The following is a 24335-nucleotide window of genomic DNA, read 5'->3' as shown; positions in this document are numbered from 1 at the left end:
TGGGGGGAGAGGAGGCGGCATCTCTGACACAATGCCAGCAGCCCTGGAAAAAGGAGCCTCTGGGGTGTTGCTTCCCCCTGCTCCTGAACTCCTTCCACAAGGTTTGTTAGGATGCTCCAAGCATACAGGGGTACTGAACTGAGCAGGCCTTGAATCTAGCAGTCTCTTGCTGATTCCTGGGATAAGTGGAAGGGATTCTTGGCAGCCAGAGATTAAGGTCTTGTGAAATCAAGGAATCTTGCTTTGGGAGAAGGAATGAAACAGGGGCGACAGAGGATCCGTCTTATTGCCTTTATTCCGCCATTGGCCCAGCTGGCCCCATGGCAGGGCACAGGAGCAAGCTTGTACGCGCTCAACCATGCTCTCCGTGCAGACAGCGCGCATGTGCACGCACACGTACACACACACACACACATACACACACACAGATGCACACACAAGCACACACATCCCATCTCTGGCTCTGAGAGTCAGTCTCTGGGGAGGGGCACGGGGCTGCTCCTCAGCTTGCCCCTGCCTGCCCGTTATGACAGCACCAAGGGTGGGGGTGGGGCAGGGCCCTCAGCCCCCAGAACAAGTCCCTGTGCAAACTGGAGGTGCCAGTTGGCTATAGGATGGGGAAGGACGCCATGTCTCCCCACTCCTGGAGTCCCCTCCTCCAGCTCCTGAGGGAGGGACTGCTCTCTGCCTACCTGGAGGGCCAGACCCCTGCCAGGGCTGGGCCCTGGAGGGTGGAGTGGGGGTGGGGAACCCAGGCTGGCCCCACACCTGACCCTGCCAGGACCTGCAGCCTTGCAGAGTTGGAGGTTTGCAGGGATTTCCCCACTGCAGAGCAGGAAGGCCCGAGCCCCAGGGGTCTGGGGAGGGGTCATCACCCCATCTCCTAATCCATCTTCAATATGAAGAGGTGTGGGGCACGCTTCCTGGGGAGGGAGCACAGGTCTGGACAAAGTCCCAGCGCGGGCCCTCTCCCTAACTTCCATCTTCTGGGCCACAGCCTGAGGCCGGGCATCCAAAAGTCTGAGAGTCCAGGCAGCTGGTTGGAGTCCCTGCGCAGTCCTCGGGGGCCACCCCCCGAATGGGGCACCGTATGTCAGACCTGCACAGGCAGGGTCTGGTTCATCTGCAGCCGCATGTCCTGGATACTACTGAGGATCTTCTTCTGGTGGCCAGCCAAAGTGACGCCGATGCGGAGCAGGTCCCTGTGCACGGAACGGGGGCAGGGTCAGACCCAGCAACACAGAGGACTCAGCCCCACCCGCCCTCCCTCCCCTGCAGAGGCGCACTTACTCTGCAGTCATCTGGGCTACCAGGTCAAAGGATGCAAACCCCGCACTGCCGAAGCTCTCCTTGTACCGTCCCATCTTGATGGCATCCAGCCAGTCACCAACCGTGGTGAAGGTTGTGTAGTCAGGGACTGTGCGGTCCAGGAGGGGCTGTGACATGCTGTTCGGGGGAAGAGAGGAGGGACCTGGTGAGTCCTGAAGGCCACAGGGCTACTGGCTCAGCGGGGGGCAGGAACAGAGGCACCCATACACTAACCCAGATTGGGCACTGGCGATGACTTTGAGGCTGGCAGCGTTGCGGATGAGCTTGTCCAGGGTATTGACGATCTGAGAGAATTTGGGCCTGAGGTTCCGATCTCGCACCCAGCAGTCCAACATGAGCTGGTGCAGTGCTGTGGGGCAGTCCATGGGTGGGGGCAGCCGGTAATCCTGCTCCACAGCATTGATGACCTGGGGCAGCGGGGGGCAGGGAGGAGAGGAAGGGTCAGGGAAACTCGGAGTGAACCGCCACAATGCTCCCAGCCCAGCCAACTCCCACCCGCCTAACCACTGTGGCACACCCCCACTCACATCCTGGTTGCTCATGTCCCAGTAGGGTCGCTCTCCGTAGCTCATGACTTCCCACATGACAATCCCGTAGCTCCAGACGTCACTGGCAGAGGTGAACTTCCGGTAGGCTATGGCCTCTGGGGCGGTCCAACGGATGGGGATCTTCCCACCCTAGGTGGGGGGGATACATGCCCTTGACCCTATGACTCAGGGCTGCCCCCTAGCCCCAAGCCCCAGCCTGGCTCCCCCTCCCCATTTTCCCTCTCCCCCAGCCCACAGCGGTCTCCCTCCTGTACCAGGGAGCTGGTGTAGGTAGGGTCCGAGGGGTCATCCTCCAAGAAGCGGGAGAGGCCGAAGTCAGAGACTTTGCAAACTAGGTTGCTGTTGACAAGGATGTTGCGGGCAGCCAGGTCCCGGTGCACGTAGTTCATCTCAGACAAGTACTTCATACCAGCCGCAATGCCCCTCAGCATGCCCACCAGCTGGATGACTGTGAACTGCCCATCGTTGAGCTGCAGGGGACAAGCAGGTTCAGGGACGTCCACGGCCTCCTTCCCAGACCTCTGCGCCTTCTCCAAGCCCCGGGGAATCAGGGGGCCAGGTCCAAAATGTGCTCTCCCAGCCCTGCCTGACACTTGCTAGTTAAGTGCCCTGTGAGCCCTGGGGCTCTTGGTGAACTTGAATGAAGGGAAGAAGGGAGTGGGGAATGGGGGGTGGAGAAGGGTGGGGAAGGAAGGCCATGGTTCTCACCCGAAGGAAGGAGTCCAGGGCACAGTTTTCCATGAACTCTGTGAGGATCATGACTGGCCGACTCTTGGTGACCACGCCCTCCAGCCGGATGATGTTGGGGTGGTCAAACTGACCCATGATGGAAGCCTCGCTCAGGAAATCCCGCCGCTGCCTCTCTGTATAGCCCACCTTCAGGGTCTTGATAGCAACGAACACCTCGCGGCGGCCGGGCTGCTTCAGCCGGCCTCGGCACACTTCCCCAAACTCCCCTGTATATATGGAACACAGGGCAAGATCCCATGAGCTCTTCCTGGGGCCACAACGGGAGCCAGTGTAGCCTAAGTCATGCTCTCACCAATCACTGCACTACAGCACGCCCCCTGAGGGGTGGGACTCACCAGCTCCAATCACCTCCTCGATTTTGACGCACGACACATCAATCTCCTTGGCAAACTCGCGTACCGCCTCATTGGGGTCCTCATAAGTAAAAGGGTCGATGTAAACCTTCATCCCAGGAGCAACTGTGGGCAGAAGGAGGGAGGGACATGAGCGGGCCAGAGATCTGGCAGCTTTTGGTGGGGAGGGGATCCCTTGGGGCCTGGCCAGGACTCTGTCAGCAGTGGGCGCACCCTCCTCGGACTGCCTTGCCAAGCCTGTGGTGCAGTCTAACGCGGACGCCCTCGCCCCAGCTCCGTGGCCTGGACAGCCCAGATTCTTGTCTTGCTGGCTCGCCCTCCTCTCCCATCATGTCCAGACGTCTCTCTGCCTCACTCCTGCCGGTTCCCACTGCCCTGAGCCCATTCTGGCCTTCCACACTGAGACTCCTGCCCCGGCTGCCGCTGCGCCTCTGCACTTTTCCCACCAGGAGTCCTGCATGCCGCCGCCTTCCCACAACAATGCTGCTATTGTGCGGACTCCCCAGCTCCAAAGCCTTCCCAATGACCTTGTGGGGTCAAGTCCAAACTCCTCTGGCCTGTCTTTCAGGACCCTCCCAAGGCTGGCCTGGCGGCAAGTACCCAGCCTGCTTCTCAGCTGCGGTCAGGCCAGCTTCTCACTGCCCCCACCGCTGGGCTCTCTCCCCTCCCCACCCATCCCAGGCCCAGGCTCCTCTCATGAGAAACACTCTCCCCACCTCTTGAAACCCAGCTTGTCTCGTCTCTGCTCAAGTCCACCTCCTCCAGGCAGCCTTCTTCCTCTCTGAACTCTTCCTGCCCTTTGCAACAGGAATAGCCGGCTGAACACTTAATGGTTCTCTAATTGTTTCCTGTGTGTATGGATCTTGTCTTTCCCACAGGACTAACTGCCTCAGAGGGCAGAGGTCACATCTCATTCACTCCTGGAGCCAGCAGGAGGGAAGGAAGGGTCAGGGTACTTGAGTGAGGAGGAAGGGATCAGGGGAGCAGGAAGGAGGAGTCAGAGTACCTGGGTAAGGAAGGAGGAGAGAGGGGAGCAGGAGTGAGGAGGGAGGTGCCAGGGTACTTGGGTGAAGAGGGAGAGGTGAGGGTAACAGGAGTGAGGAGGGAGGTGCCAGGGTACCTGGGAGAGGAAGGAAGGGTGAGGGTAGCAGGAGTGAGGAGGAACGGGTCAGGAGGTGGCACAGCGCTGGAAGGAGGAGGTAGTCCAGGTTTGTTCACAGGACGAGGGTCTGGGGTGGGTGTGGGCAGGGCCCTGGGGAGCTGGGTGAAGGACAGACTCACTGTATTGCTGCAGCTTCTCTGTGTACTCTGAGTCTGGACCGTGTCGCTGCTTCCTGGGGGACAGAGAGGGGACAGGCTTGAGACAAGTCCTGGCACCCAGGAGGAGCCCAGGGTCTAACAACAGGTCAGGAGACGACCTTGGTGTCTGGTCCCATGGTTAACAATCATAACAGCCTCTGGCCAGGAGTCTCAGGGGCCAGGGTGAGGCAAGCAGGACAGAATGAAGACTTGCAATGGGTTGGGAGTGGCCTCTGCTGCAGCCAGGAAGGTGGAAGCTCAGGGCTGGAGGGCTGCTGCTGTGTAGAGGCACATGGGCCTTTGGGCAGCTCTGGCCAGCGCAGCGGGGGCGGGGGGAGGGGGGGTAAGCACATGCTCAGCCATACCTGAGGCAAACAATGGCAATGACCACAACAGCCACGACAAAGACCAGCCCAGCTGTCGCCGAGCCCACGATGAGAGGCAGCTGTTCCTGGAGCTGCTGGGTGCCAGAGCCTGGACATGGAGGAGAGGGGAGGGGCTGGTGAGCAGAGGGAGGCCTTGGACAGGCAGGGGTGGGGATAGGCATAGGGACCCTATGTACCTCTCTCGCTAGTGGTCTCGAACTCGGCTGGGCGGCTGTACTGCCCATAGCCGGCCACAGTGCGGGCTCGAACCTGGACCACATAACGGGCATCAGGCCGCAGTCCATCCAGCTGCACGGAGTTCTTCTGGCTGGTTACAGTGGAGGCGATGCCCTCGCTCTGCAAGGTCACCAGGGAGTGGGTGCTGTCAGGGGGAGGGGGACCTGAGGCCCACCAGTCCCTGACTACACCCATGTACGTCTCCATAGCCCCTCACTTGGGCTGCCTGAAGGGACACCCTCCCTCCACCATCTCCAGTGCCAGCCGGGCTGAGTCAACTGGGCACAGCTCAGCCCAAGATTGCCTCCTGCCCTTGGGGTGCTGACCTTTTCAAAGTACTTCATCTCGTAGTCCAGGATGACTCCATTGGGCCGTTCCGGGGGTGCCCAGGACAGGGTCAGGCTGCTGCCCGAGCTGCTGTGCAGGTGTAGAGTGGGCACTTCGGATGGAGCTGAGTTGTGTGAGGGGGAGAAGAGCAAAAGCTCACTGTGGGTTCTGTGGGCTCCATGGGCCCTGACCTACTTCCCAAACACTAAGGTCTCCAGCAGCCCCCCGACCCCCTTAACAGGCTCTGGGCAAGCTCAACTCAGTTCTGTCATCCTGCTTACCAGCCTGGTTGGTGGTGATATTCACAGCTGCATAGCGGGGAGGCAGAGGGCTCTTGCCTGAGACCCCATTGACTGCTTGCACTTCGAAGGTGTAACGCGTGTGGGCCAGCAGGTGGCTGATGTGCACCCGGCGTTCGGTCAGGCCCAGCTGCCGAGGCACAAACTCCACATTGTCATCACAGCGTGAACAGCTTGAGGGACCCCCAGAGCCCGGGCTACCACGGCACTTTTTACAGATGACATTGTACAGGAGGTCATCCCGGCCGCCCAGGTCCCGGGGCTCACTCCACTCCAGGATCAGGGACGTCTCATTCACATTGGAGATGACACCCCGGGGTGGAGATGGCACCGCTGCAGAGAACACAAGAGTGGGCAGTGAGCCAGGAGCCTCGCAGGCCCACCTGCTCCTGATTCCTCACCTGGCTGCTGCTGTAAATAAGCAGAATACCTTTTCTATACTTCTTCCTGAGCAGCTTCCTAGCTATCCGTTCAAGACTCAACTTGCGATGTCACCTCCTCTTAGAAGCCTTCCATGATTGAGCTACCTATAACACATTCTGGGGCCAGGCTAAAGCCCAGCAGTCGGCACTCAGCACACTCACACACAGCCATTGTTTTCTTTTGCATCCTTTCCTCCCTGAAGTTGAAGGCTCCTTGAGGATAGTGACTACCTCTTTTTACCCTCCGCATCCCTGGCACCGAGTGAGAAAGTGAATGGGGCCAGAGAGTCACAGCTGAACACAGAGGAAGAGGTGTTAGGCTGGCAGGTACTAACAGATTCCTAATGCTGGCCAGGAGCTAGCAGGTGTCTGTTCAGTGTTGGTGCAAAGGACAAGCTGGCTGGCTTGCCTTCTGGCTCAGGGGAGTTGGTGGTTAGCTCCCAGCTACGCAGGCTTCAACATCTAACTTCCCTGAGCCTCAGCACCCCATCTTGGTGACTGCCTAGGTCTCCCCAGCTAGCCCCCAAGGGAGGTCCCGCAGCAGCTGGGTGGGCAGGCAGCATTCACTCACTGGTGCAGGCACTGTCGGCGGAGTCGGAGTCTGCGCGGTAGAAGTTACTATGGCAGGTGCAGATGCTGGCAGCTGTTGAGGTGGTACGGCTGTTGGGAGGGCAGGGGAGGCAGGGCCCTTCCCCCTGCTTCGCCTTGTAGCTCCCTGGGGGACAGGCTGGGGTGGCGGGGGGTGGGGTGGGAGAGAAAGAATGGACAGTGCTCACTTCCTTCCCTGTAGACACCAAGCTTACACACCTCCCTCCCTGAGTGCCCAGCCCAAGTGCCAGCCCCTCTGCCTCCTAGACGAGGGGGCTGTGCAGGAATTGCCTCACCCAGGCTGCAGCCACAAAAGCCCTTGTGCCCCATGGAAACCCCACGTCAGCAGATTCCTCCCCACCCCTGCCCCCCTCACCCTCACCCTGGGGCCTCCCGGACGCAGACGTCAGCCCATCACCTGGACAGCCTGGGCTTGTTGAGGCAGAGCAGGCAGAGAGAGGAGGAGGCAGAGGAGGGAGATGCTGCGGGTTGCTGAGTTGGCTGAGCCCCTGCCCTGCCCTAAAGCTCTAGGGAACCTTCAAGGGCACCCTGGGACAGCCAGGAGGGCTCCTCTTCCCTCAGCCTCAGGCCCTACCCTTCCCCAGAACTCGGCAGCACTACCCTTGTGCCCCAGGGCAGGGTGGGAAAAGGAAGGTGAGGAGGAGAGAGAGAGAGAGAGAGAGAGAGAGAGAGAGAGAGAGAGAGAGAAAGGCAGCTAGACTGGGTCACTGCAGGTCAGAGGCCTGCTAGAACCCACCAGCGACCTCGCCTCAAAGCCCACTGGAAGCATGAAGCCTGAACTCTCTCCCCTCCCCCCCAACTCCCTTCTTGCCACCTCCACTCTGGCCCCCTGGGTCCCCAGGCAGAGTGGAGAACCTGATGGATGACTCAGGACTCAGGCGAGGCTATTTGAAAGGGCACTAGCAGTAACTATTAGGATAACGGGCATAAGCTGAGGCTCTCCTGGACCCACCAAAGCACATTGCCAGCCTGCCTGGTTTATGGGTTGGGCTGCGACTTCATCAGCTTCAAGTTCTCCCTTGACAAGGTGATCGCCATCCCAGGGCCTCTGAGCTAGTGGGGGAGGGAGCAGAGGCCAGGCCAGCCTGGTTGCTATGGGAACCAGCATGCATTTCCTGCCAGGGACCTGCAGAGTGTTAGCCCCTCTCCAGGCTGTCAGGCTCGTCACCCCCCACCCCTTTCTCCACTTGGGAAGAGGAAGTCTGGTGCAGGTTCCCATAGAGGGGGTGGCACGAGGCACCCTGACCACCAGGGCAATGCTCCACACTCTCACATCCAGGGTCCTCACCCTCCCATTGGAGCCACAAGCTGCACGCAACCTCAGGGTGGGGAATGGTCCAGAGGACCCTGTTCCCTCAGCTCCTTGTCCTGCCAGCTCTTGAGCCCTGGCTAAGGCATCAGTGCCAACTTGGACTCTGAGACTCAACTTCCCCACTGGCGTAATGGAGGCAGAGCTGACAGCTGCCTTGCATGTGGTAGCTGAGGTTCAGATGGAAGAAACCAGTGTGAGTGGACTTGAAGGTCTACCAAGCCCGAGCCAGCCCCCTAACCTCTTCTGGACGTGACAAGGACGATCCCTGGAGCTGGGAGATGCAGGGTTCACACATCCATCATGGCTGTGCTGCCCCGTGCTGGGCACTGCTCCATGGGCACTCACTGCTCACTTAATTCATGCTGACTTGGCCCACAAGGAATCACGGGTTCAAAGAGTTAAGTCATTTTCCCTAGGTCATAAGGGTGCTGAGTGACAGAGTCAGGACTCAGGGCTTCAAGGACAGGCCCTCACCCTTCCTGCTACATAAAGCAGGAAACATTTTCAGAACATTCATGGAAAATAGGATGAAAAGATGCATTCAGAAGCCAGCGCTATGGTATGGCTGGTAAAGCCACTGCCTGCGATGCTGGTATCCCAATGGGTGTCAGTTCGTGTCCCGACTGTTCCATTTCCCATCAAGCTCCCTGCTTGTGGCATGGGAAAGCAGTCAAGGACAGTCCAAAGCCTTGGGACCCTGCAGCCACATGGGAGACGCAGAAGAAGCTCTTGGCTTCAGACTGATTCAGCTCTGGGCATTGTGGCCATTTGAAGAGTGAATTAGCAAATGCAAGAGATTTCTTTCTTTCTGTCTCTATAAATCTGCCTTTCAGATAAGATAAATCTTAAAAAGAAAATATGCCTGGATTTCAAAATATTTACATCGAAATGAAGTCATCATTTCATTCTACTTTCCATGGGCTTTTTAAAGTCCCTGTACTGCTTGGCAAGAAACAGACGACACCCCAAGGTAGATGATGCCCGTGGCTGCTACCTCCTCAGCTCTGGGGCCCACCTAGCACCTTCAGAGGTAGACACCTGAGCCAGGACTAAGTGGGCACATCTTGCAGCCTTCCAAGCCTGTGACCAGGTTCCCTGGGTGTCTCTCTCTCTCTCTCTCTGATTTCATTTTCTCTCTTATTACTCTTGTGCCCTTCTGCTCATGCCTGCACCACATTCCCTCACAAACATTTTCCTGTGCTCTCTCTCTGCACCAGACCAGAGAGCAAGTGGGCCACCTCCACCCCAATCCCAACCCCTGGAACAGGCCAGCCCCTACTCACCACGGCACTGCGTCTCCTTGGCAGCTGGCTCATAGCCGGTGGCACAGGTGCAGGCCCCCACAGGAACCATCCATTCTCCATCTCCGTTGCAGTAGAGTTTGAGTGGCACAGACACCTCCACGGCATTTGGGATGCAGGTGCCGGGAGCAATAACCAGTGAGGTAGGCTCAGCCCCGGTGAGGGTCTCTGGGAAGAGCGCGAAGCCCGCCGTGGTGGCTGCGCACTTCTTGTAGAAGGCACGCACGGAGATGAGTGACACACAGGCTCCCTGGTCCTGGAAGGCCAGGTAGAAGCCGGCCTTGGACAGTGGCCCGAAGCTGCGCACCTTGGTGTTGACACGGCCAGTGTCGAGCCGTGAGAAGCTCTCGTCGGGCGCGATGGTGTCCACTTTCACGTAGGGGTTCTCCATCCAGAAGGGGGAAGAAGCTGAGGCCACGTCGCTATCAGCCTCATAGTAGAAGAGGTTGAAGGTCTCTTTGCAGGAACCGGGAATGTTGGGGATGCTATTGCAGTCGCGCACGGTGAACTTGAGCTCCACATACACCCTCTGCACGTCCCGCCGCCACATGAAGCCCGTGCGCAACCAGTTGTTCTGGCTTGACTCTCGCACGTTGCACACCTGGTACGTGCGGATGGGGTTCATAGCCTCGTCGTAGCCGCTCACCTCCTCCCACTGCACATGGACCAGATGGAAAAGAAAAAGCGAATGTCAGTATTTGCCAAACGCTCAGCATGTGCCTCATCTGGGGCCGGTGCTGTGGCGCAGCCAACAAAGCCATTCTACCCTGTGATGCCCGTATCGCATGATGGGTGTTGGTTCAGGTCTTGGCTTCTCCAGTTCCCATCCGCTCCTTGTTAATGTGCCTGGGAAAAGCAGCAGAAGATGGCTTGAATGCTTGGGCTCCTGCCACCCATGTGGGAGACACGGAGGAAGCTCTTGACTCAGGCTTGGGGAGCGAACCAACGGATGGAAGACCTTTCTCTCTCTCCTCTCTGTAACTCTTTCAAAATAAGTAGATAAATCTTAAAAACAACAATAACATGACAGACCCGATATATTTACTTCTTCCCACATGCTCCACAGGTGTAGGGGCCCAGCAGAGCTTTCTGCCTGCTGTGTGAACATGATGAGTTAAGCTTCTTAACCTCCTTGAGCCTGGGTTTCCCATCTACAACATGGAGATAATAAAAAGGTAAATACTAAATGACCCTAAACAAATAAAACACTTACGGTAGTGCTGGGAACTTGATAAGTGCTACAATATTGCAGGAGCGTGGAGTGTTATCTATATACTATTTATTATCTTGAAGCCTGGTTTCATTACCTACAAAGTGGAGCTGATTGGCATTAAATGAGACTGTGAGAAATTAGGTTGCTATATGAGGGCATTTCCAAAAGGTTGTGAGGAAATGGGATTAAGTAATTAGTTACTCTCTTGAATAATTATTTTAGATTAATTTTATTTTGAGGCAAAAAGAAATTGAGAATCTTTATGCACAATGTTCCCACAATATTCAGTGTCATGAACTTCTTGAAGACCTCTTGGGCTTCTAACAGCACCTAACAGAGCAGGTATCTCCCAAGTGTTGGCCATCACCAATGCCACATTTAACTGTCACATCCCAAAGAGGTGTGTCTCCATTTTATCTTAGTTTTACAAAATATTTACTGACTTGAAAAGTAGACCAACAGTGAAAGAGAGAGGTATTTTTGTATCTGTTGGTTCTTCTTGGGGAATGCTGCATGCAGGCCGAGCTAGGCCAAAGCCGAGAAACTTCATCCTAGTCTCCCAGGTGGGTGGCAGGAAACCCTGTGCTTGTTATCATGCATTGCTTCCCAGGTGCACCTGCAGGAAGTAGGTGAAGAGTAGAGGAGCTGGCGCTGGAATCAGTACTCCAATACAGGATGTGGTTTTCAAGAGGTGACTTAGCCTCTTTATTTCTTTTAATTTCAAAGGCAGAGTGACAGAAACAGTGAGACAAAAGGACAGATTTTTCCATCTGTTGGCTTATTCCCTAAGTAGTGACAACAGCTAGGATTAAATCAGGCCAAAGCCAGAAGCCAAGAACTCTCTCATTTGGGTGGCAGGGGTTCAAGTGCTTGGGTCATCTTCTGTGATCTTCCCAGGAGCATTAACAGGGAGCTGGCTGGAAGCAGAACAGCCAGACAGGAACCAGAGCTCTCATATGGGATACAGGGATTGCAAGTGGTAACTTCACCTGCTGTGCCATGACCCCAACCCTAGCCCTAATTCAGAAAGGAAGAAGCCAAGGTTCACAGAGAGGAATGATGTGTCCTGGGTCACACAGTGAGGCCTGGTAACTACAGGGCCTGTAGCATCATTGTACACAGGGGTTCTAGGGTTCAGAAAGGCATGAATACCATTTAGGGAGCTTCAAAGTCAGGACTACAGGAATTGACATTCAAGAAAAGGGAACTTAGGGGCTGGCATGTAGACTAGTGGTTATGATACCACTTGGAACACCCACATTCCATATCTGAGGATCTAGATGTGAGTGCTGGCCTCCCTGCAGATTCCAGCTTCCTGGGAGTGCACAACTTGGGAAGCAGCAAGTGATGGCTCAACTAGTTGGGTCCCTGTAACCCACATAGGGATTGTGTTCCAAGCTACCAGCCGATACAGGCATCTGAGTAGTAAACCAGTGATTGGAGTACTCGATCTCTCAAACAGAAATAAATTTTAAAAATCAAGAAATGGAGACTCAGAAGGGTTGATTGTTTTGTTCAAGGTCACGCAGCACATCCAAGATCTAGAGCAAGGTGCCCTGGTTTCCAAGGATCCAGGAAGGGGAGAGATGGCTGGAGATGGCCAGGGAAGGGTGATCAGGCAAGAGGTGAGAGGGAATGAGGGCAGGCTGAAAACAGGTGGAGGGAGTAGGAACTGAGGTAGTGCGGCATGGAAGCAGGTAGCAACTGCAGAAGCCAGCAGGTGACACAGCGAAGAGGATGCTGGGAAAGGGAGTAGGGCACTAATAGCAGCCAACATTTGAGAGGGGGAGATAAGAGGAAGTCTTACCCCGCTTTCCGGATGGGATGTCCATCCCAGCTCAGACGTCACCCACTTGGTGTCCATGAGGGTCTCTGGGGGAGTAACATTGGAAAAAGATCAGGGTGGGGAGAAAGCAATGGGCACCCAGGAAAGACCTGGGACACACGATCCAGTCCCCAAAGACAACATAATCTCCAACCGCAGAAGAGACCTTGCAGCCATCCCCAGAAATGTCAGAGGTCGGCCAGCAGCCAGGCAGGGGTGGGGGATGTCTGCGGCTGACCCCAGGCCTGGCTTAATGAGGCGGGAGCAGAGGCCAGTTCACACACCTACAGCTTCTGCTAATCTCCACACAAAGGGACCAGTGGGGCCTTTATCCTGCAACAAAGGGCTGTGTGCTTCAGACTGGCAGCAACCCTGGCTTCCCAACTACACACTCTGCCCAGGGAAGAGCAAGGCAGGGCAAGGCCTGGCAGGAGCCAGCTTTCATCAAGCCCTCCCCCTACCCCAGCCTCCTAGGTGACACAGGGCAGGCTCTTTGAGGGTGGGAGGAGACCAGAACCAGGTCCAGGCCACCTCTTTTTGCAGCCCTTGGAGGAGGGAAGCCAGGACTGGGCAAAGCCAACTCACACTGAAGGTCAAAATGCCAGGACTTGGGGTGAGCTGGGGTGCACATGCAGGTCTCCCTTTTTCCATGATAACCCCTTGCCCTGTGGCTGCAGCATGTGAAGGGGGAACAAGAGAAAGCCTGGGGTGTGCCTGCTTGTACTTTACATCCTAACTGAACCGTTACCTCCCCTGGAAAATTCTCTTGAATCTCCAAGCCAGAGTTAGAAAGCTGTGTGCTGGGCCTCAAGAGCCAGGGGCTTTGTCCAGCACCAGTCCTGGTTGCTGAGCCATCCTGCCTGGTTATTCCTCCTGCTCAAGCATAGCAGATGCTCATTCAAGCTTCTGACATCCACTGATTCTCATACAAACTCGGTTCTGGCTTAGGGGCTGGACAACTCCACTTTCTGAAAGACACAGGGACACCCCTTCCCAGATCAGAGCTAGGAGCAAGATGTGAGGCAAGAAGTGCCAGTTCTTGTCCCGTAGTGCAGGGAAGGGAGGCAGGCAACCAGCAGCTCTCTTACCCCCGAGCTGGATTGGGCAGATTTGCCCCAGAACTTCTGCAGGCCTATGCAGTCATAAGGAGACAACAGAGGGTACCCAGGAGGGGCAAGACACTCAATACCGCAGGCTCCAGGCTTGCACAAGCATTCCTGGCTTTCTGGAGCCTGGATCGGTGGAAGCCAGGGGCTATACTGGACCCAGCGAGAGGACAAGACAGCGGGCAGCCCGGCTCCCTAAGGGGGGCCCAGGACTGCGAGGGGAACAGCCCTTCACCGCAGGGAGTGCAGTTTCCGCCTCCTGCAGGAACTCGGGTGCAGGAGAATCCATCCCAGCCTGTGGCCTGATGGGGGGGCCCCCTCTGGAAGACAGAGAGATAGGCACAGACGTTGGGCAGGCGGATCCCGGTGGGAAGCCGCGTTGGGCAGAAGCGGGCGGCTGCCGGCTGGAGGGCTGTGTAGCGCCGGCTGCTGGGAGCAGACAGCCAGCCGGGATGGCCAGTGGGGCGGGACTACAAAAGACAGCGAGATGGAGAGACAAGGAGGCCCAAGGAGCGGGAGCCGGAGGCTGCCAGGCGGCCTCGTCCTCAGCCCCGGCGGCCCCCGGGAACAGGGGCGCGCGCCCCTCCCCCGCCGCCCGCCAGTCCGCCCGCTGGTCTGCCCGCCGCCGCCCGAGCGGTCTCGGCTCCCTGCGCCCCCTCCTCCCGCTCTCTCACTTCCTTCTGCGCAGCCTGTGCCAAACCCATCTGGAACTGTTTAAACCCAAATATTCCGCCCCTCCCCCTGCAGCCAGATTCCTGCACAGTTTAAAACAAGCCCTGCGCGCTGGCTCCGCGAGCAGGGAGGGGACGGCGGGGAGGCGGCGCAGGAGGGAGCGGGGCGAGCGAGAGAGGGAGGGGATCGGCCCTTGGCCATCGCTCAGCCTTGGCCATCGCTCAATCTCGGCACATTTTTCCCATTAATGAGGAGAGGACTTGGATTTCGGGCCCTGTGTGCCTGAGGAAGGCTCCGGTCACCCTGGTGGGGAGGGGGCAGGCCTGCTCTCTTTTCCCCATTTCTGGGGTAAGGATGAGAGGGAGGAGTAGGGGCGGAGGGGTGGAGAGGGAAGGGGCTTTCTCCCCTCTACCCGGGATGGGACAGAAGGATCTTGGATCCTCTCAGATCCCGATGTGCTCCAATCCTGGATTCAGGAGGGAGAGAGGTGCGTGTGCTGGGGCAAAGGGTCCCCCGACCCATCTGGCTGTGGCACTGGGAGATTCAGCTCACCTCTTCTCTGGTGTGCATGGGTGTTCACACATGTGCACATACCAGGACAGGGGATATGAGGACAGGCGCTCCAAGACAAAAGAGGAAGAAGGAGCTGTTCCCAAACTCCCCCAGGCTGCTTCCCCATTGCCTGGCTGTGGGAGAGGGAGGCCCCTCCTCACCACCCAGTCACAGGCCTCTTGTCTTGATGACCCCAAGAGTCACCAAGGAAGAAGACATCCGGTCCGGGGTCATTCTGGGACTGGGGCTTGGATGTTGTAGGAGCAATAGCCTTTCAGGTTTCTAGCAGGCCACGGAGAACAGCCACGTGGCAGTGGTGCATGGCTCTGGCCTGTACACACACACACACACACACACACACACACACACACACACACACAGTTGCACACCTCACATCCCGTTCCCAGCGCCTTGGCTCATTCTCACCACCAGGGATGGGGAGCGACAAGTCAACACATCTGGTGGACCAAGCCACAGCCACCCGCAAACATGCCGACAGCCTCACACACAGCCTGTCTTCCACAGACACACGGACACATATGGCACAAACAGAGCTGTCTTCTGTAGACTTCCGCACCCAGCAAACCGTTCTTACTCACGGATCTGTCTTGCCTCCAGCAGCCTCCTTCTGCAGCCCTCCCAGGTGCCGACTGCCCGACACATGTGCCTACACGGAAGGCACACACAGCCGACATAGTAGTACGTTCTCTACACACTCAGTGGCACACACTGGGGCCCATGTCGTTCATGTGAAGTGCAAATACAAATACTGGTGTCCCTGGGCAGACCTGGTGCTATGCTGTGACACAGTCATACACCCAACTGCAATCAGCTGCAAGCAGAGATGCCACAGACACTGGAACACACCACAGCCCAAAGCAGCCCAAAGCAGCACACATACTCGGGGGCAGCATCCCTTGTGGGAGTTGGTACACTCCGCCCCCTCCCAATGCCCACAGCATGCACACCCTCCAAGCCTGTTCTTTTATGGAAAGACATTAAGTCAGGAAGGGGAAAGTTGGGAGAAAGTGTCCCTCCAACCCATCCCCAAGTCTGTGGCAGTTCTGGCTGGAGCCACGGAAGCCGCTCTTGCAAAGGCAGCAGAGCGCTGGGCAGCCTTGGTCAGAGTCATTGGGACGGAGCAAACCCCAGTCTCTTCTTGTTTCCTGGCCCTGACAGAGCTGTCAGCCAGGTCACGAGGCTGGGGGTGGGGCAGGGGTGTGAGGAAGATTCTGGGTGTGCCTGGGTGCAGCCTCCCCAGGTACAGCCCCTCCCCAAGCAGAAAGCACTTGGCTGCCAGCACAGCAGCACCATCTCCAAGCCACTGGATGCTTAGGTGTGGGGAGGCTGTAGCATCCCCGTACCACTACTTGGGCAGTATTCTGCCACACCCTCACAAAGGACCAGCATGAAAATGACACCATGGGCATTCTATCCCGGCGTCCACCTGAAGGTCTCACTGGGCCACCCTAGTTTTGGGAAGAGCATGTCACCTGCCCTGATGAAGGGCCAGGGACCCCCCCCTACTCCAGCACCCTTGGGCTCCAGGTCACTCTGAGTGCCCAACCCTGGAACAGGAGTATCATTGAAACATGGAACACAAACAAACACAAAACTGAGGACAGGAGCAAACAACCTTTGGAGGCCAAAGGGCTATGCTCAGGAGGTTGGGCCAGGGGAGTGCACAGCAGCTAGGAAGGAGTCAAGAGAAAGGGAGAACTCCATGCCACTCCTTCTCCTCTTTTCTCAAGTCCCTCGGTCAGGCACCAAGCAGAGAGCTGAGTACAGAGTCAGCGTGGGTACATGTGTCCACCAGCCTGCGCCCCAGGCAGGCACTGGGGACAGGAAGGGTCCCTGGGTACTCTGAGACTGGGTACTCTGCCATGGACCCTGGACAGAATATATTTTAGGAGCCTCACTCGCCCAGAGTCACTATACGCACATAGCCTTTTGGCCTCCTCGTCTGGGAGGGTGGAGAGGGAAGCATCTCTGAACATAGAACACATTTTGTTTTTCATTTTTCCCCTCAGATCATGAGGATTTATAATTAAATAAACTTGAGAGTGAGGAGAAAGGGGAAGAAGCACAAGGCAAGGAGCCCAAATGTCTCCATCCTCATCCTCACCCCTGCCCCAATACCGGGCCGCTGGCCAGCCAGAAGGACAGATGGACAGCTAGCCCTTCTAGCCAGCCTGCGAGTCCTTCTCTGGCATGCTGGCTGCAGTGGGTCAGGCCACGAGGCTGGGGGGTAAAAGACAACAGGAGGCCTGGCACCAGGGCCAGCCTTCGGGGCAGGGCCTCTCCTACCCCATCAGGTGCCCAGCTGTGCCCAGGCTCCCTCCCCCAGCACCTCCCCCCCTCAGCTGCCCAATCCCGACAAACCAGTTTGACTCAGCACAACAGGCAGGGCTACAATTTTCAAACTATGCAGGCCTGGTGATTCAGCCTCTTCATGCTGTTTAATTAGTGGAAGGCCGGGTGGCGGAGGCCTTGCCCACGGCAGCCTCAGCTGCCAGCCATGGAGGCCGAGGTGGGCAGCGAGCTGCCATGGTTCCCTGAATACCTACTGCTGTCAGCGAGCCAGCCACAAAAGTGGGGGCCCATTGTCCCTTCTTGGCTCCTTTGTCCATCCACAGGGGTCACTCCTGCTGCTGCCTCACACTCTCAGGGACAGGTATGACAGCCCAGTCAGCATGGCTGGACTGAAGGGGGGGGTGCCAGGGCCCCACCTCTTCCAGTCTGTATTGTTTGTTCTTCCTTTCCCATCCTCTCTCGAGTTAGATCTCATCCTCACAGCCCCCCTCCCCACCACCCACTCCTGGCCCCAAAGAGAAGGATCTTGGTGTGGGACGCACCTGGGGAATATGACTCAAAGCAGGAGCCAGCAATAAGGCGACCTTGTTTCCGTGTGACTTTGGGTAAATCCCAAGGCAACTGGAGGTGGGCAGGGATCAGAGAGGACAAGCCAGGCATCGACTCCATCCACAGGGCAGGCGTGATCCCTGGTTACAGAGTCCTGGTGATGAGTGTGTGATGGGGGTGTAGCGGGAGGTGAGGATGAGGAGCCAGGTTCCAGCCAGCCAGCATCTGACTGGTGGGCTTGCAACCCATAGCTCAGGAACCTGGGGTTGAATAGAAGGAGCCGCAGATGCACAAAGGCCCAGGCAGACTAAGTCGAAGGTGGATTGGAGGAAAGAGAGGCAGAATCCCACACCTGTAAAGCCTGGGTGTGTGTGTGTGGCCTGGTAGGGGGTGGGGTGAGGGGTGGGGGGATGGTGCTAAAGAAATCTTTGTGGCCCAGGGATCCTTGCCCTCTGGTCACAGCCCTGGCCCTGGAAGCCCACCCACCCATCAGGCCCCAGCAGAGGGAGCAGGTAGAGGCAGCTGCCAGGGAATAGCTCCTGACCCATCCTGTGCATCTTTGGAGCTACAGGGAGACCTAAGTGGGTGAGAAGCCAATGTGCCCCCGCCTCCCCAGCCTGTTCCCCACGGCCCATGCTTCCTCCTCCGACCTCCCTCCAGTAGAATCTGGCCTCACAGCAGTTCCACTTCCAGAGACCCCCCCCCCACCTGGCCCCCAGCAGACCTGAGGGTGACAATGACAACAGTGGTGGCAGCAGCTAGTCCCTTGGATGACAATCACTGTGCCAAGCACTGCAGTGACATGCAGGAAACCCTTCTCACAACTACCCAGCCAGGGGGACCCCATCTCACAGGGAGGGAGCCCCCGGCAGGGAGCTGCCAAGTAGGGTTGGTGGAAACTCCCTGTCTCTCTTCTTTGCTTTCATTCTTTCACTATCCCTCTCTCATAGACACACACACTGAAGGGTTCCAGACAAGGCAAAAGTGCAGCAATCGGCGAAAGCCACATTTGCAGGAACAGCCACTTGCCAGGGGACACCTGACACTGGCTTGGCCTCCTGTGACGGAGCAGCACAGGCCGAGAAGGAGGCAGGGAATGGCCCTCCTCTTGTTAGGCTGCCTCCCGGGTCAGCACCCCTTAGCTCCTTGGTGAGGAAGGCTGGGTACCAGCTCTGGCCTAGAGCCTACCAAGGGTCCAGCAGTTTCTGGGAGATGGAGGAAGTCAGGAGGAAGTCAGGAGACAGGGGTGAGGCTCCTCAGTAACTGGTGCTCACCTGACCCAAAACCACTCCCCGGGTCTACTCGGAGCCCCGGCACCCCACCACACCCCACAACCGGGACCATGGGGCCTGACACACACATACACAGATGACACACACAGCCCCTAAGTGTGTGTCTGCTGAGTGTGCGGCTGCCAACGTCTCTTCTGGCCCAAGACAGACGCAGACCTGGGAACTTCACCAGGCTGCCTGGTTCACACCCTTCAGGCAAACAACAACAAAGCCATACACGGGTTTCTCACGCCTGCGATCCTATCACACACATGTGGGTTGAGTGTGCGCCGGTGTGGGCGCGACCTCAGGGTGTCTGTCTGAATCTGCCTGTGTCCACCGCTGTGAATGGAGGTGTCAGCCGGGGGGGTGGGGGGAAGGCAGGTGTGGGGGGGAGAGGGGGGAGTCACGGAAACATCCCCTCCCCCACCTCCTGAGAAGGAAATTGGCAAGCGAGAAAAGATGTCTTTTCTCCTTCAATGGTGTTAGAGGCTTTCCCTTGGAGACGATCAAGTTTACTGACTGGGTTGGCTCGAACGAACTAGTCACAAAGAGGTTCTTGACCCTAAACTCAGAGGAAGCGACTCAATCTACAAAAGACACCCAGAAAACTAGTGAAGCCCCCATGTTTCTGGGGGTGCTCTCCTCCTGCCGTGGAGAAGATCTCCCCCCCTCCCCCAACAGCTCCAATATTTTTGGAGAGCAGGCGGCTTGCAGTGTGTGCGCGCCTGCCCATTGTTTCTGACCCCTGTCCGCGACAGGCTCCTGTGTCAAGTGGCGTGTATGCCAACCCTCTTGCCAGGGCCACCGGGCACCTCGGCCTCTCCCCTCCATCCCCCTACTCCCAGTGCAAACGCTTGAAGTTGGAGCGGCCCCCTGGCAGCAGCGGTCTTGGCAGGTTTCACAGGCGAAGCCGGGCCTGCTGCCACCCGCTAACGAATAACGCACCCGGCTCCGGCGTTCCTGAGGCGCCCCCAGCACTTTGGGGGCTTGTGAAGACCCAGCCACTAGGAAGGGGGACCGCTCGAACGCTGGGCCGGAGGGGTGGGAGCTGGGGGGGACCTTGGAGGAGGGCTCAGGGCCGGCGCACACAGCACCGCGAGTGTAGTTGGCGCTCGGTAAGCCACAAACAATAACCCGCGCCCGCCTCCCCGCCCCCGCAGCCGGCCCGGGGCCGAGCCGGGAGCCCGCACGCACAGCCTCACAGTTAACTCCAGCGGGTTCCCACGGCGCCGCCCCCAGCCGCTCCTGCACCCGTGGCGGGCGCCGCGAGGGTCGCCCACACCAAGTCCGCCTCTCCGCGCGCCCGCGCCGCCGCGCCGTGTGCGGGGTTTCTGGCACCGCAAGCTCACGGCCCGGACGGACTTTGGCGGACGTTCACCCGAGCCGAGCTGCCTACCTTCCAGGCGGCTCCCGGGGCGTTCTCCCAACCCCATCCCGCGGCCCGGCAGTCGTGCGGGTGGCCGAGCCTCCCCCGAGGTGACCACAGCCCGCACCGGCCCCGCAGCCCCCGCACCGGCCCCGCGCCCCCGCGGCCCCCTCGACGGCCGCTCACCTTCCAACGCCCGGCAGCCGGCGGGCAGCAGCAGCGGCAGCAGCAGCAACGGAGGCAGCAGCGGCGGCGGCGGCGGCGGCGGCGGGCGCGCTCGGGCCATGGCCGGGGCGGCAGCGGGAGCCGAGCCGGGCCGCTCCGGGCCGGGCCGAGCCGCGCCGGCGGGGGTGCGGGCACCCAAAGGAGAGAGGGTCCGCAGGGCGCGCTCCGAGGAAGGCTCGCGTACGAACCCAGGAGATCCGGGGCCAGGAGCGGGGTGCAATCCAGGCGGGTGGCTCCGGGACCGAGGCGGTGCCCAGAGTCCGGCGATCCTAGGGGATGCGGGCAGGTCAGTCCCGTGGGAATCTGGCCGGACCGGTCCAGGAGGATCCGGAGCTTTGGGGTGCTGGGTGACGGAGGACTCGGGGAGGCGGGCCGGGGCTGGAGGGCGCAGGTGATCGTGGTTCGGGGTACACAGTAATCCGGCAGTCCGCCGCCGGCCCGACTCGGATCCGGGGTTCCGGGAGCGCGCGCCGTCCGGGGTCCGAGCTGGGATCTTGCTGCGCCGCTCACGTACTCACTTCTGCCGCCCCCTTCTCCGGCGCCGCCGCTCCTGGGCGGGGGGGGCGGGGCCGGGCCGCCCGTCCGTCAGCGCCGAGGCCCCGCCCCCAGGCGGCCGGCCGCCCACTCACAGACCTCCCGGCCCGCGGGTTCGGCCCCCAGAGCAACTCGGCTGGGCTTCAGTTGGCGGCTCCTCCCCCGGGCCCACCCTCGGGCTCGCAGGCCTGGAGTGGGCGGGGCCAATAAAAAGATGAATTAGATTGGGCGGGGCGATCTTGGCCTTTGGAGGCATTGGCCACACCCCCGGCGGCCCATTGGCCGTTAGTCATCCTGGCTGAGTTGGAGCAGCTGCGGGCCCACACAGCGCGAGCCGGGAGCGCCCCCGTGTGGCCGGTGCAGGCGGCCGTGCTTCGCTGGGGCGCTGACCCGGGGCGCCCGCGGCCAGCGTGCCCCGGTGACCCCGGACTTCCAGTTGGCTGATTCATTCATTCAGTCTGTCAGCCACGCATTGAATCGCTCATCCAACAAATATTTTTGAGCACCCCCAAGGTGTCAGAGATGGTAGTGACAGCGGGCGGGCTCCGGCGGCGGCCGGGACACAGGAGTGTAGTTATCTCGGGTCGGCGGACGTGGCAGGTGTGAAGTCATTACCGTGGCCTGCAGCGAGCGGCCTGAGGGGCGGCCGGGCTCCCGCCAGCGCCTTCCCGGGGAGGAGGCGCTGCTTCGGGCTTTGTGTGCGAACACCTAGAGGCCGCTGTGATTCACTGGGGTGGGAGACCCGCTGACGCCAGCTGAACTCAGCTGACCCCAGCTGAAGTGCACCTGCCTGGGAGCCGGGGGTCAGAGGCGGGAGCGAGAAGGAGGACTCTGTTCTGAGAGCCGTTCTGAGGTGAGGTTGGGGGTGGAGGGCTGGCAGGAAGGAGGAGAGGGTCGCCTGGGCTAGGGAGGGTTTGAGCAACCGGCAGGTGTTTTAAGTTGTCCCCGAGGGGAGTCCACTGGTGGGAGTTAGAGATTGGGTGGTTGGAAAAGGTGTCCCGGCTGGAGACATCAAAGAGAACACCTAGGCTGCAGGTTTGGGCATTGGATTCCCGTGTTCCATTCATTGTGCAAATATTGACAAAGTGCAATAAAGGCTGGGAAACAATGGCTCACCCATCCAGAGCGGGAGGTGTTATCATAGCCTGGGTTTACAGACACAACCGACACGGATGAAGGCTTTGTGGCTTGCTCCAAGTCACATGCGGGACGTCACCTGCGGAAAAGTGGCCGAGATGGGGAGTGAAGCCAGCTCTGTACACACCCGCCCCAGCCCAGCAACAAGCTGAAGGCTTCTCGTGTGCTGGCCCAAAACTCAGCATCTCAAAACAAACACGCAAAAAAAAACCCTGAGCATCTTGGGGCAGGTGTGGTAGCACAGTGGGTTAACACACAGCTTGGGGTGCTCACTCCCATCCTGGAATATGACTTTGAGGCTTGGGCTCTCTTCCTCATACTCTATCCTTTAAGCAGAGGAACATACATAAATGAAACATTTCTTTCGATTAAAAAAAAAACTCAACATCTTGAGTCACCCTCTCTTACTTTGTCTTAGCACTGCCTCTGGGAGGTAGGACCTGGGATCCACCAGCTGCTTTTTTGTTTGTTTGTTGTTGACAATCAGCTACTTCTGACGCACACCACATCCCAAGAACCACTAGCACTCAGCAGCCTCTGGTCACTGGCTGAACCAGGGAACGTTGGTTTCTCCCTGGTCTAACCAAGCTGTCTTGACTTCTCTGGGGCTCAGAGAGTGGCCTCAGAAACAGGACATACACCTGTGGTTATCTGACCACGAAGTCCCCCAGTTCTGGCCCGTGTTAGTTCCATTAGGGTGGACATTGCTTTGGGGGGGGAGGGTTCAGGCCTCCTGGCCAGAAACAGGCCCGTGTGGGGCTGGGCAGTGGGCGTGGGGGCGCTGTGTTTCACAGTCCTAGGATTCATGCCCAGCCTCTGGAAGTCTGCCTCCCAGATCTTTTATGAAACCCTAGAGACTTCCAGTGAGCCTCGCTCAATAGGAGGAATCGTGGAGAAGAGCCTGTCTTGCTGTCCTGCAGTAGAGCCAGAAAGCTAGGGGTTGGGACTCCTTGCCCCAGAACTCCCTTGGTCCTGAAAGCAAGGAGGGGATGGGGGGCGCTGCTGGTTGGGTTAGCAGGGTGATATTTCAGCAGGTGGCCTGGCAGCAACACCTCCCAGCTCCAGCCCTGTGCATTGTAAGGCGGATCTATGAAGCCGGCACTCCTGTTTGCTCAGCATCTGTGCCAGGCAAGGCCTCACCCTGGACAAACACAGCCAGCCAGGCGGCAGGCACCAAGCTCCTTTGTTCTTGGGTCTGATAGAGGCAGCAGGTCCAGCAGGTAACGGAGGGCCCGTCCACACCGGATGTTGGCACCATGGTTCCCACGGAAGGCTTCCTGATCAAGAGGCTGCCAGGCTGGACAACACCGGGCCACAACAGCCCAGGGCCAGAAGGAGACTGACCACCTGGCCACAGAAGGGACTTGGGAAGGGACAGGTGGAGGGCTGTTGTTTCCTGGGGCTGAATGGGTCCAAGGTCCTGTTCCTCACCTTTCTTCATGTGGAGCAGATCCCAACGAACCTGGGGACCAGGCACTGACCTTTGACTTTGCCTTGAAGGGGAAACGTCCAAGCCAAAATCAGGGCTCTGCCAGCCAAACCCCTCCTCATGCATTGCCTGGTGGAGTCTAGGAGCAAATGTGAGAGAGACCCAAGTCCAAAGCCGGGATTGGTCTCAGGAGTGTCGGGGGCTTCTGTCTAGGCTCGGGGAGCGGGGTGGGGTGTGGGGAAGGCAGAGGCACAGAGGCCAGTGAAGAGGCATAAGACAAGCGCTAACAGGGATACCACTGGGGTTGTGACACAATGTCCTGGGTGTCAGTATCCCATCATTTACCCAGAAGGGAAGGGTTAGCTGTGGAGAGTGGGCAGGGCAGAGATGGGGACTGCGACTGGCATTTTGTTTGGAGTGGCTTAGCCTGGGAGGCCTGTGACACACCCCAAAGGGCATGCTCAGCTGACAGCTGGCTCCCCACCACTGCTTCCTCCTCCACTGACCTCCTTCCCCAAGCAGTCTCAACCCCTCTCTCTGTCCCTCAGTAGGCCCAGCTGTTCTCTCTCCAGCTCTCCAAAGGGCCACTTCTGTCTCCGCTTGAATGTCACCTCCCTTACCACAACCTGGTCTCCTCTCCCTTCCCCCAGGCCATTGAGCTACCAAGTGATGGCTAAGGTTACATTTTTTAGTCTCTGGTTGGCATATGTATTATCTGCCTTTGCTTCTAGAACCCGTGCTTCCTGAGGGCAGAGGCTCCAGGGCCCTGCACGATGTTGCCTCTGGATAACAACCCCCTGATTGAATAGGAAGCCCAGCACAGATTGGTGGTGTCCATTCTGCCACTTCCTCTTCCCATGCCCATGGCAGACATGGCTAATCCGCCACCGACTCCTTGCTGCTGACAGCCCCCGCCAGTCTAACGTTAAACCTCCCTGCTATCTTTGATGTGAAGGGTGACTCGAACATGAGTCATCTGAAGATTGATA

At 58.4% G+C, this 24335-nt stretch overlaps 1 protein-coding gene across 1 annotated transcript; it reads right to left on the bottom strand.

Annotated features, from left to right (window-relative positions):
- Positions 1 to 281: 281 nt before the first annotated feature.
- EPHB3 (EPH receptor B3) lies at positions 282 to 20770 on the bottom strand. Its single transcript, XM_041002688.1, has 16 exons — positions 20208 to 20770; positions 12172 to 12236; positions 9134 to 9806; positions 6501 to 6656; positions 5490 to 5840; positions 5208 to 5332; positions 4842 to 5001; positions 4645 to 4753; positions 4262 to 4314; positions 2963 to 3085; positions 2586 to 2833; positions 2132 to 2347; positions 1857 to 2006; positions 1543 to 1736; positions 1291 to 1446; positions 282 to 1202 (listed from the first exon to the last, which is right to left on the bottom strand). Exons 1-16 carry the CDS (start codon positions 20305 to 20307, stop codon positions 1094 to 1096), a joined length of 2988 nt encoding a protein of 995 aa, XP_040858622.1. The 5' UTR covers positions 20308 to 20770; the 3' UTR covers positions 282 to 1093.
- Positions 20771 to 24335: the final 3565 nt, after the last annotated feature.

This window comes from Ochotona curzoniae, unplaced genomic scaffold (assembly GCF_017591425.1).
Source record: "Ochotona curzoniae isolate NIBS_2020 unplaced genomic scaffold, NIBS_Ocur_1.0 scaffold_2587, whole genome shotgun sequence".
Classification (NCBI taxonomy): Eukaryota; Metazoa; Chordata; class Mammalia; order Lagomorpha; family Ochotonidae; genus Ochotona; species Ochotona curzoniae.
Note: the sequence above shows the minus strand (reverse complement) of the source record. Positions and strands in the feature narration are given on the sequence as shown.